The sequence below is a fragment of the Nerophis ophidion genome, linkage group LG06 (assembly GCF_033978795.1).
Source record: "Nerophis ophidion isolate RoL-2023_Sa linkage group LG06, RoL_Noph_v1.0, whole genome shotgun sequence".
Lineage (NCBI taxonomy): Eukaryota > Metazoa > Chordata > Actinopteri > Syngnathiformes > Syngnathidae > Nerophis > Nerophis ophidion.
In genome coordinates this window covers 8618964-8632015 of record NC_084616.1, presented here as the reverse complement: position 1 = coordinate 8632015, position 13052 = coordinate 8618964, and the positions used below count along the sequence as shown (strand labels likewise).

General features: G+C 30.9%; 1 protein-coding gene across 1 annotated transcript in view; it reads left to right on the top strand.

Annotated features, from left to right (window-relative positions):
• Positions 1-13052, top strand: part of plxna2 (plexin A2) — an 801241-nt gene that overhangs the window by 658898 nt on the left and 129291 nt on the right. The window contains exon 17 of the mRNA XM_061902603.1: positions 6655-6748. Coding sequence (XP_061758587.1) covers positions 6655-6748 — 94 coding nt within the window. The remainder of the gene's footprint in view (positions 1-6654; positions 6749-13052) is intronic.

The following is a 13052-nucleotide window of genomic DNA, read 5'->3' as shown; positions in this document are numbered from 1 at the left end:
AGTTTGATATAAGAGAATTTGTATGTGATATAAGAGAATTTATATATGTGTGAAAAAAGACAATTTATATATTATATAAGTGTGATGTAAGAGTTTATATATGATATAAGAGTGAAATAAGAGAATTTATATATAAGTGTGATATAAGAGAAGTTATATATAAGAGTGATATAAGAGAATTTATATATAAGTGTGATATAAGACAATTTATGTATGATATAAGATAATTTATATATGATACAAGTGTGATATAAGATAATTTATATATGATATAAGTGTGATATAAGACAACTTATATATGATATAAGTGTGAAATAAGACAATTTACATATAAGTGTGATATAAGAGAATTTGTATGTGATATAAGAGAATCTATAAGTGTGAAAAAAGACAATTTATATATTATATAAGTGTGATGTAAGAGTTTATATATGATATAAGAGTGAAATAAGAGAATTTATATATAAGTGTGATATAAGAGAATTTGTATGTGATATAAGAGAATTTATATATGTGTGATATAAAATAATTTATATATGATATAAGTGTGATATAAGATAATTTATATAAACTATAAGTGTGATATAAGACAATTTATGTATGATATAAGATAATTTCTATATGATATAAGTGTGAAATAAGACAATTTATATATGTGTGATATAAGAGAATTTGTATGTGATATAAGAGAATTTATATATAAGTCTGAAAAAAGACAATTTATATATTATATAAGTGTGATGTAAGAGTTTATATATGATATAAGAGTGAAATAAGATAATTTATATATAAGTGTGATATAAGAGAATTTGTATGTGATATAAGAGAATTTATATATGTGTGATATAAAATAATTTATAAATGATATAAGTGTGAAATAAGACAATTCACACATGATATAATAGTGATATAAGATAACTTATATATAAGTGATATAAGAGAATTTATATATGATATAAGTGTGATATTAGAGAATTTATATAAACTATAAGTGTGATATAAAACAATTTATGTATGATATAAGATAATTTATATATGATACAAGTGTGATATAAGACAATTTATATATGATATAAGTGTGATATTAGAGAATTTGTATGTGATATAAGAGAATTTATATATAAGTGTGAAAAAAGACATTTTATATATTATATAAGTGTGATGTAAGAGTTTATATATGATATAAGTGTGAAATAAGAAAATTTGTATGTGATATAAGAGAATTTATATATGTGTGATATAAAATAATTTATATATGATATAAGTGTGAAATAAGACAATTCACATATGATATAATAGTGATATAAGATAACTTATATATAAGTTTGATATAAGATAATTTATATATGAAATAAGTGTGATATAAGAGAATTTATATAAAATATAAGTGTGATATAAGACAATTTATGTATGATATAAGATAATTTATATATGATATAAGTGTGATATAAGATAATTTATATATGATATAAGTGTGAAATAAGACAAATCACATATAATATAATAGTGATATAAGATAACTTATATATAAGTGATATAAGAGAATTTATATATGATATAAGAGAATTTATATAAAATATAAGTGTGATATAAGACAATTTATGTATGATATAAGTTTGATATAAGATAATTTATATATGATATAAGTGTGATATAAGACAACTTATATATGATATAAGTGTGAAATAAGACAATTTATATATAAGTGTGATATAAGAGAATTTGTATGTGATATAAGAGAATTTATATATAAGTGTGAAAAAAGACAATTTATTTATTATATAAGTGTGATGTAAGAGTTTATATATAATATAAGAGTGGAATAAGATAATTTATATATAAGTGTGAAATAAGAGAAGTTATATATAAGTGTGATATAAGAGAATTTGTATGTGATAAAAGATAATTTATATATGTGTGATATAAAATAATTTATATATGATATAAGTGTGAAATAAGACAATTCACATAAGATATAATAGTGATATAAGATAACTTATATATAAGTTTGATATAAGATAATTTATATATGATATAAGTGTGATATAAGAGAATTTATATAAAATATAAGTGTGATATAAGACAATTTATGTATGATATAAGATAATTTATATATGATACAAGTGTGATATAAGATAATTTATATATGATATAAGTGTGAAATAAGACAATTTATATATATGTGTGATATAAGAGAATTTATATGTGATATAAGAGAATTTATATATAAGTGTGAAAAAAGACATTTTATATATTATATAAGTGTGATGTAAGAGTTTATATATAAGAGTGAAATAAGAGAATTTATATATAAGTATGAAATAAGAGAATTTATATATAAGTGTGATATAAGAGAATTTATATAACATATAAGTGGGATATAAGACAATTTATGTATGATATAAGATAATTTATATATGATACAAGTGTGATATAAGATAATTTATATATGATATAAGTGTGATATAAGAGAATTTATATATAAGTGTGATATAAGAGAATTTGTATGTGATATAAGAGAATTTATATATAAGTGTGAAAAAAGACAATTTATATATTATATAAGTGTGATGTAAGAGTTTATATATGATATAAGAGTAAAATAAGAGAATTTATATGTTAGTGTGATATAAGATAATTTATATATGATATAAGAGTTTATATATAAGTGTGAAATAACATAATTTATATATAAGTGTGATAGAAGATAATCTATATAAGATATAAGTGTGAAATAAGACAATTCACAAATGATAAAATAGTGATATAAGATGATTTATATATAAGTGTCATATAAGAGAATTTATATATGACATAAGTGTGATATAAGAGAATTCATATATAAGTGTGATATGCAATAATTCATATGTGATATAAGCGTGCTAAACTTGCTTCTTTTCCCCCCATTATGACTCGTTTATTTAAGGAAAAAAACCCAAATGCGCACACAAAGTATGACAAGTTGATGCAAAGTGGACACTTTCACTTGTCACAATGTGCTAAGAAATGCATTTTTTAACCAGAAACTGGATATTAGTTCAAGTTAACTATGTAAAAAAAAAAAGGGGGGGGGGTTCAAAAAGTTGATACTAATTACCATTACCTTTTGGGAAATGTTTAATTTAATTGTATTTCTTTTTTTTTGTGAAATAATATTGACTACGACGAACTCTATAAACAATAAACAACAATAATAAAATATGCGTCGCAGTAATCCAGGAGTAGTCTTTGCCATTAAATTGAATGTACCAATCTTGTCCTTTGTTGCGCCCTACGAAGTATTGTAGCCAGCTGTTTAATAGTAACGCGCATCTTCCTTGTAGTTTCATCCACCAAATTTGGAGTGGAAAGTGCCATGTAAAACCGCTAATGCTAATCAGCAGCGTGTGTTATGGGGTATCCAGTTTTAGAATGAGATCCTTGCTTTTGAGCGCTTCTTGTTTTCGGGGTACACTCGCGCTGGTGCAACCGGACTTGAGGAAAAGTTTGTTGGATTGTAAGGTGAATCTTAGTTGTGGTTCTGCAGGTGTTGAAATGAACCGTGTAAAAATCGCTAACGCTAACATTCATCAACGCACAAAAGTACCAAAAATCGTCATTGTTGAGCACAGCTGTCGGTTCCAGTCCCATCCTATCAACAAGAGTCCATCCAACAAAGCTTGACATGGTCAATAGCAGTAGTGATACCATCCATCCATCCATTTTCTACCGCTTGTAGAAATAGGTGTATAAATGACACAATATGGAGTCTTTGTTTGTTTACTTACTACTAAAAGACAATTTGTCTAGTATGTTCAACATTTTATTTAAGGACTAAAGTACAATAATAAACATATATTTCGTCTACACCAGGGGTCGGCAACCCAAAATGTTGAAAGAGCCATATTGGACCAAAAATACAAAAACAAATCTGTCAGGAGCCGCAAAACAAAATTAAAAGCCATATTACATACAGATAGTGTGTCATGAGATATAAATTGAATTAAGAGGACTTAAAGGAAACTAAATGAGCTCAAATATAACTACAAATGAGGCATAATGATGCAATATGTACATACAGCTAGCCTAAATAGCATGTTAGCATCGATTAGCTTGCAGTGACCAAATATGTCTGATTAGCACTCCACACAAGTCAATAACATCAACAAAACTCACCTTTGTGCATTCGTTATAAGTTTGGTGGACAAAACGAGACGGAAGAAGAAGTGGCATAAATCACGTCTTAGAAAGTCGGAGAAAGTTATTCATGTAAACAAACCACGGTGCGTTCAAGGACCGCCAAAATTAGCAGGACAAAACGGCGCTCGCCAAATTCTCGACAAGAGGATCGGACCAAGAATCCATCCAACAAAGCTTGACATTGTCAATAGCAATAGTGATACCATCCATCCATCCATTTTCTACCGCTTGTAGAAATAGGTGTATAAATGACACAATATGTCACTGCAGACTAATTAGGAGTCTTTGTTTGTTTACTTACTACTAAAAGACAAGTTGTTTAGTATGTTCAACATTTTATTTAAGGACAAAATGACAATAATAAACATATGTTTCATGTACACCAGGGGTCAGCAACCCAAAATGTTGGAAGAGCCATATTGGACCAAAAATACAAAAACAAATCTGTCAGGAGCCGCAAAACAAATTTAAAAGCCATATTACATACAGAAAGTGTCATGAGATATAAATTGAATTAAGAGGACTTAAAGGAAACTAAGTGAGCTCAAATATATCTACAAATTAAACACAATGATGCAATATGTACATGTAGCTAGCCTAAATAGCATGTTAGCATCGATTAGCTTGCAGTGACCAAATATGTCTGATTAGCACTCCACACAAGTCAATAACATCAACAAAACTCACCTTTGGTGCATTCGTTATAAGTTTGGTGGACAAAACGAGACGGAAAAAGAAGTGGCATAATCACGTCTTAGAAAGTCGGAGAAAGTTATTCATGTAAACAAACCACGGTGCGTTCAAGGACCGCCAAAATGAGTAGGACAAAACGGCGCTCGCCAAATTCTCGACAAGAGGATCGGACCAAGAATCCATCCAACAAAGCTTGACATTGTCAATAGCAGTAGTGATACCATCCATCCATCCATTTTACTACCGTTTGTAGAAATAGGTGTATAAATGACACAATATGTCACTGCAGACTAATTAGGAGTCTTTGTTTGTTTACTTACTACTAAAAGACAAGTTGTCTAGTATGTTCAACATTTTATTTAAGGACAAAATGACAATAATAAACATATGTTTCATGTACACCAGGGGTCGGCAACCCAAAATGTTGAAAGAGCCATATTGGACCAAAAATACAAAAACAAATCTGTCAGGAGCCGCAAAACAAAATTAAAAGCCATATTACTTACAGAAAGTGTGTCATGAGATATAAATTTAATTAAGAGGACTTAAAGGAAACTAAATGAGCTCAAATATAGCTACAAATTAGACATAATGATGCAATATGTATATACAACTAACCTAAATAGCATGTTAGCATCGATTAGCTTGCAGTGACCAAATATGTCTGATTAGCACTCCACACAAGTCAATAACATCAACAAAACTCACCTTTGTGCATTCGTTATAAGTTTGGTGGACAAAACGAGACGGAAAAAGAAGTGGCATAAATCACGTCTTAGAAAGTCGGAGAAAGTTACACATGTAAACAAACCACGGTGCGTTCCAGGACCGCCAAAATTAGTAGGACAGAACGGCGCTCGCCAAATTCTCGACAAGAGGATCAGACCAAGAATCCATCCAAAAAAGCTTGACATGGTCAATAGCAGTAGTGATACCATCCATCCATTTTACTACCGTTTGTACAAATAGGTGTATAAATGACACAATATGTTACTGCAGACTAATTAGGAGTCTTTGTTTGTTTACTTACTACTAAAAGACAAGTTGTCTAGTATGTTCAACATTTTATTTAAGGACAAAATGACAATAATAAACATATGTTTCATGTACACCAGGGGTTGGCAACCCAAAATGTTGAAAAAGCCATATTGGACCAAAAATACAAAAACAAATCTGTCGGGAGCCGCAAAACAAATTTAAAAGCCATATTACATACAGAAAGTGTCATGAGATATAAATTGAATTAAGAGGACTTAAAGGAAACTAAGTGAGCTCAAATATAGCTACAAATTAAACACAATGATGCAATATGTACATGTAGCTAGCCTAAATAGCATGTTAGCATCGATTAGCTTGCAGTGACCAAATATGTCTGATTAGCACTCCACACAAGTCAATAACATCAACAAAACTCACCTTTGTGCATTCGTTATAAGTTTGGTGGACAAAACGAGCCGGAAAAAGAAGTGGCATAAATCACGTCTTAGAAAGTCGGAGAAAGTTATTCATGTAAACAAACCACGGTGCGTTCAAGGACCGCCAAAATTAGTAGGACAAAACGGCGCTCGCCAAATTCTCGACAAGAGAATCCATCCAACAAAGCTTGACATGGTCAATAGCAGTAGTGATACCATCCATCCATCCATTTTTCTACCGCTTGTCCCGTTGGAGCCTACCTCAGCTGCATGTAAACACATGGATACTGTAACATGATATCACCATCAGGAACCTTGCTGTGTTCATTGTGGTATCGACCTGTCGTCTGCTTTTGGCTTTCTTCAGTGGCCACACCCCCCTGATGGTGACCGGCTCCAACCTGGATGTGGTCCAAGAGCCCAGGATCCGGGTCAAGTACGGCGGGAAAGAATCTGTCAATGTAAGTCTTGATATCAACACCATTGCTGTGCTTAGTTTGCTGCTCCGATACAGCATCCGTGTGGATATTAGAGTCCGGGGGGGCGTGTATGGTGGGGGTCAAGAGGGCCTCTAATGGTAGATTAAGTGCGGCAGGAAGTGGGTGGTCAGCATTAAGGCGTAATCGCCATCCCGGCCACGGGGGAATGGCCACAAATTGCGTTTGAGCCGCCGTCCTGGGGCCGCTTTTTTAATTAAGGGGATTGGCTGGATGGAGGAAGAGGAGGAGGAGGAGTGGATGGTGGAGGGTGTGTGAGTGGATAAATAAAAGGGGATAACCCAAAAAATGTCTTTATTGTAAGAAAATTTTTTAGTGTGGATGAAACATATGTTTAATATTGTCATTTAGTCCTTCAATGTTGAACATACTAGACAACTTGTCTTTTAGTAGTAAGTAAACAAACAAAGTAACATATTGTGTCATTTATACACCTGTTATTTTCTACACATTATGAGGGACAAACTGTAAAAATTGATTATTAATCCACTTGTTCATTTACTGTTAATATCTGCTTATTTTCTGTTTCAACATGTTCTATCTACACTTCTGTTAAAATATAATAATCACTTATTCTTCTCTTCTTTGATACTTGACATTAGTTTTGGATGATACCACACATTTAGGTATTGATCCGATACCAAGTAGTTACAGGATCATACAAAAAATAATAATACCTAATACACCAGTAATGGTATGGTTAAGAAATACTGATGTAAAGGGTAGGTGTCGTTCTGTTTTTTGTTGTAACATGTTCTATCTACACTTCTGTTCAAATCTAATAACCACTTTTTTTTCTCTTCTTTGATACTTGACATCAGTTTTGGATGATACCACACATTTAGGTATCGATCCGATAGCAACTAGTTACAGGATCATACAATAAAATATAATACCTAATACACCAGTAATAATATGGTGAAAAAATACTGATGTAAAGGGTAGGTGTCGTTCTGTTTTCTGTTGTAACATGTTCTATCTACACTTCTGTTAAAATCTAATAACCACTTTTTTTTCTCTTCTTTGATACTTGACATTGGTTTTGGATGATACCACACATTTAGGTATCGATCCGATAGCAAGTAGTTACAAGATCATACAATAAAATATAATACCTAATACACAAGTAATAATATGGTTAAAAAATACTGATGTAAAGGGTAGGTGTCGTTCTGTTTTCTGCTTTAACATGTTCTATCTACACCTCTGTTAAAATGTAATAATCACTTATTTTCTCTTCTTTGATACTTGACATTGGTTTTGGGTGATACCACACATTTAGGTATGGATCCGATACCAACTAGTTACAGGATCATACAATAAAATATAATACCTAATACACCAGTAATAATATGGTGAACAAATACTGATGGAAAGGGTAGGTGTCGTTCTGTTTTCTGTTGTAACATGTTCTATCTACACTTCTGTTAAAATCTAATAACCACTTTTTTTTCTCTTCTTTAATACTTGACATTGGTTTTGGATGATACCACACATTTAGGTATGGATCCGATAGCAAGTAGTTACAGGATCATACAAAAAATAATAATACCTAATACAGCAGTAATAATATGGTTAAAAAATACTGACGTAAAGGGTAGGTGTCGTTCTGTTTTCTGTTGTAACATGTTCTATCTACACTTCTGTTAAAATCTAATAACCACTTTTTTTTCTCTTCTTTAATACTTGACATTGGTTTTGGATGATACCACTCATTTAGGTGTGGATCCGACACCAAGTAGTTACAGGATCATACAATAAAATATAATACCTAATACACCAGTAATGATATGGTTAAAAATTACTGATGTAAAGGGTAGGTGTCGTTCTGTTTTCTGTTGTAACATGTTCTATCTACACTTCTGTTCAAATGTAATAATCACTTATTCTTCTCTTCTTTGATACTTGACATTAGTTTTGGGTGATACCACACATTTAGGTATGGATCCGATACCAACTAGTTACAGGATCATACAATAAAATATAATACCTAATACACCAGTAATAATATGGTGAACAAATACTGATGGAAAGGGTAGGTGTCGTTCTGTTTTCTGTTGTAACATGTTCTATCTACACTTCTGTTAAAATGTAATAATCACTTTTTTTTCTCTTCTTTGATACTTGACATTAGTTTTGGTTGATACCACTCATTTAGGTATGGATCCGATACCAAGTAGTTACAGGATCATACAATAAAATATAATAACTAATACACCAGTAATGATATGGTTAAAAAATACTGATGTAAAGGGTAGGTGTCGTTCTGTTTTCTGTTGTAACATGTTCTATCTACACTTCTGTTAAAATCTAATAACCACTTTTTTTTCTCTTCTTTAATACTTGACATTGGTTTTGGATGATACCACTCATTTAGGTGTGGATCCGACACCAAGTAGTTACAGGATCATACAATAAAATATAATACCTAATACACCAGTAATGATATGGTTAAAAATTACTGATGTAAAGGGTAGGTGTCGTTCTGTTTTCTGTTGTAACATGTTCTATCTACACTTCTGTTCAAATGTAATAATCACTTATTCTTCTCTTCTTTGATACTTGACATTAGTTTTGGGTGATACCACACATTTAGGTATGGATCCGATACCAACTAGTTACAGGATCATACAATAAAATATAATACCTAATACACCAGTAATAATATGGTGAACAAATACTGATGTAAAGGGTAGGTGTCGTTCTGTTTTCTGTTGTAACATGTTCTATCTACACTTCTGTTAAAATGTAATAATCACTTTTTTTTCTCTTCTTTGATACTTGACATTAGTTTTGGTTGATACCACTCATTTAGGTATGGATCCGATACCAAGTAGTTACAGGATCATACAAAAAATAATAATACCTAATACAGCAGTAACGATATGGTTAAAAAATACTGATGTTAAGGGTAGGTGTCGTTCTGTTTTTTGTTGTAACATGTTCTATCTACACTTCTGTTAAAATCTAATAACCACTTTTTTTTCTCTTCTTTAATACTTGACATTGGTTTTGGATGATACCACTCATTTAGGTATGGATCCGATACCAAGTAGTTACAGGATCATACAATAAAATATAATAACTAATACACCAGTAATGATATGGTTAAAAAATACTGATGTAAAGGGTAGGTGTCGTTCTGTTTTCTGTTGTAACATGTTCTATCTACACTTCTGTTCAAATATAATAATCACTTATTTTCTCTTCTTTGATACTTGACATTGGTTTTGGATGATACCACACATTTAGGTATCGATCCAATAGCAAGTAGTTACAGGATCATACAATAATATATAATACCTAATACACCAGTAATAATATAGTTAAAAAATACTGATGTAAAGAGTAGGTGTCGTTCTGTTTCCTGTTGTAACATGTTCTATCTACACTTCTGTTAAAATGTAATAATCACTTATTCTTCTCTTCTTTGATACTTGACATTAGTTTTGGGTGATACCACACATTTAGGTATGGATCCGATACCAAGTAGTTACAGGATCATACAAAAAAAAATAATACCTAATACACCAGTAATGATATGGTTAAAAAATACTGATGTAAAGGGTAGGTGTCGTTCTGTTTTCTGTTGTAACATGTTCTATCTACACTTCTGTTAAAATGTAATAATCACTTATTCTTCTCTTCTTTGATACTTGACATTAGTTTTGGATGATACCACTCATTTAGGTATGGATCCGATACCAAGCAGTTACAGGATCATACAAAAAATAATAATACCTAATACAGCAGTAATGATATGGTTAAAAAATACTGATGTAAAGGGTAGGTGTCGTTCTGTTTTCTGTTTTAACATGTTCTATCTACACCTCTGTTAAAATGTAATAATCACTTATTCTTCTCATCTTTGATACTTGACATTAGTTTTGGGTGATACCACACATTTAGGTATCGATCCGATAGCAAGTAGTTACAGGATCATACAAAAAATAATAATACCTAATACAGCAGTAATAATATGGTTAAAAAATACTGACGTAAAGGGTAGGTGTCGTTCTGTTTTCTGTTGTAACATGTTCTATCTACACTTCTGTTAAAATCTAATAACCACTTTTTTTTCTCTTCTTTAATACTTGACATTGGTTTTGGATGATACCACTCATTTAGGTGTGGATCCGACACCAAGTAGTTACAGGATCATACAATAAAATATAATACCTAATACACCAGTAATGATATGGTTAAAAATTACTGATGTAAAGGGTAGGTGTCGTTCTGTTTTCTGTTGTAACATGTTCTATCTACACTTCTGTTCAAATGTAATAATCACTTATTCTTCTCTTCTTTGATACTTGACATTAGTTTTGGGTGATACCACACATTTAGGTATGGATCCGATACCAACTAGTTACAGGATCATACAATAAAATATAATACCTAATACACCAGTAATAATATGGTGAACAAATACTGATGGAAAGGGTAGGTGTCGTTCTGTTTTCTGTTGTAACATGTTCTATCTACACTTCTGTTAAAATGTAATAATCACTTTTTTTTCTCTTCTTTGATACTTGACATTAGTTTTGGTTGATACCACTCATTTAGGTATGGATCCGATACCAAGTAGTTACAGGATCATACAATAAAATATAATAACTAATACACCAGTAATGATATGGTTAAAAAATACTGATGTAAAGGGTAGGTGTCGTTCTGTTTTCTGTTGTAACATGTTCTATCTACACTTCTGTTAAAATCTAATAACCACTTTTTTTTCTCTTCTTTAATACTTGACATTGGTTTTGGATGATACCACTCATTTAGGTGTGGATCCGACACCAAGTAGTTACAGGATCATACAATAAAATATAATACCTAATACACCAGTAATGATATGGTTAAAAATTACTGATGTAAAGGGTAGGTGTCGTTCTGTTTTCTGTTGTAACATGTTCTATCTACACTTCTGTTCAAATGTAATAATCACTTATTCTTCTCTTCTTTGATACTTGACATTAGTTTTGGGTGATACCACACATTTAGGTATGGATCCGATACCAACTAGTTACAGGATCATACAATAAAATATAATACCTAATACACCAGTAATAATATGGTGAACAAATACTGATGTAAAGGGTAGGTGTCGTTCTGTTTTCTGTTGTAACATGTTCTATCTACACTTCTGTTAAAATGTAATAATCACTTTTTTTTCTCTTCTTTGATACTTGACATTAGTTTTGGTTGATACCACTCATTTAGGTATGGATCCGATACCAAGTAGTTACAGGATCATACAAAAAATAATAATACCTAATACAGCAGTAACGATATGGTTAAAAAATACTGATGTTAAGGGTAGGTGTCGTTCTGTTTTTTGTTGTAACATGTTCTATCTACACTTCTGTTAAAATCTAATAACCACTTTTTTTTCTCTTCTTTAATACTTGACATTGGTTTTGGATGATACCACTCATTTAGGTATGGATCCGATACCAAGTAGTTACAGGATCATACAATAAAATATAATAACTAATACACCAGTAATGATATGGTTAAAAAATACTGATGTAAAGGGTAGGTGTCGTTCTGTTTTCTGTTGTAACATGTTCTATCTACACTTCTGTTCAAATATAATAATCACTTATTTTCTCTTCTTTGATACTTGACATTGGTTTTGGATGATACCACACATTTAGGTATCGATCCAATAGCAAGTAGTTACAGGATCATACAATAATATATAATACCTAATACACCAGTAATAATATAGTTAAAAAATACTGATGTAAAGAGTAGGTGTCGTTCTGTTTCCTGTTGTAACATGTTCTATCTACACTTCTGTTAAAATGTAATAATCACTTATTCTTCTCTTCTTTGATACTTGACATTAGTTTTGGGTGATACCACACATTTAGGTATGGATCCGATACCAAGTAGTTACAGGATCATACAAAAAAAAATAATACCTAATACACCAGTAATGATATGGTTAAAAAACTACTGATGTAAAGGGTAGGTGTCGTTCTGTTTTCTGTTGTAACATGTTCTATCTACACTTCTGTTAAAATGTAATAATCACTTATTCTTCTCTTCTTTGATACTTGACATTAGTTTTGGATGATACCACTCATTTAGGTATGGATCCGATACCAAGCAGTTACAGGATCATACAAAAAATAATAATACCTAATACAGCAGTAATGATATGGTTAAAAAATACTGATGTAAAGGGTAGGTGTCGTTCTGTTTTCTGTTTTAACATGTTCTATCTACACCTCTGTTAAAATGTAATAATCACTTATTC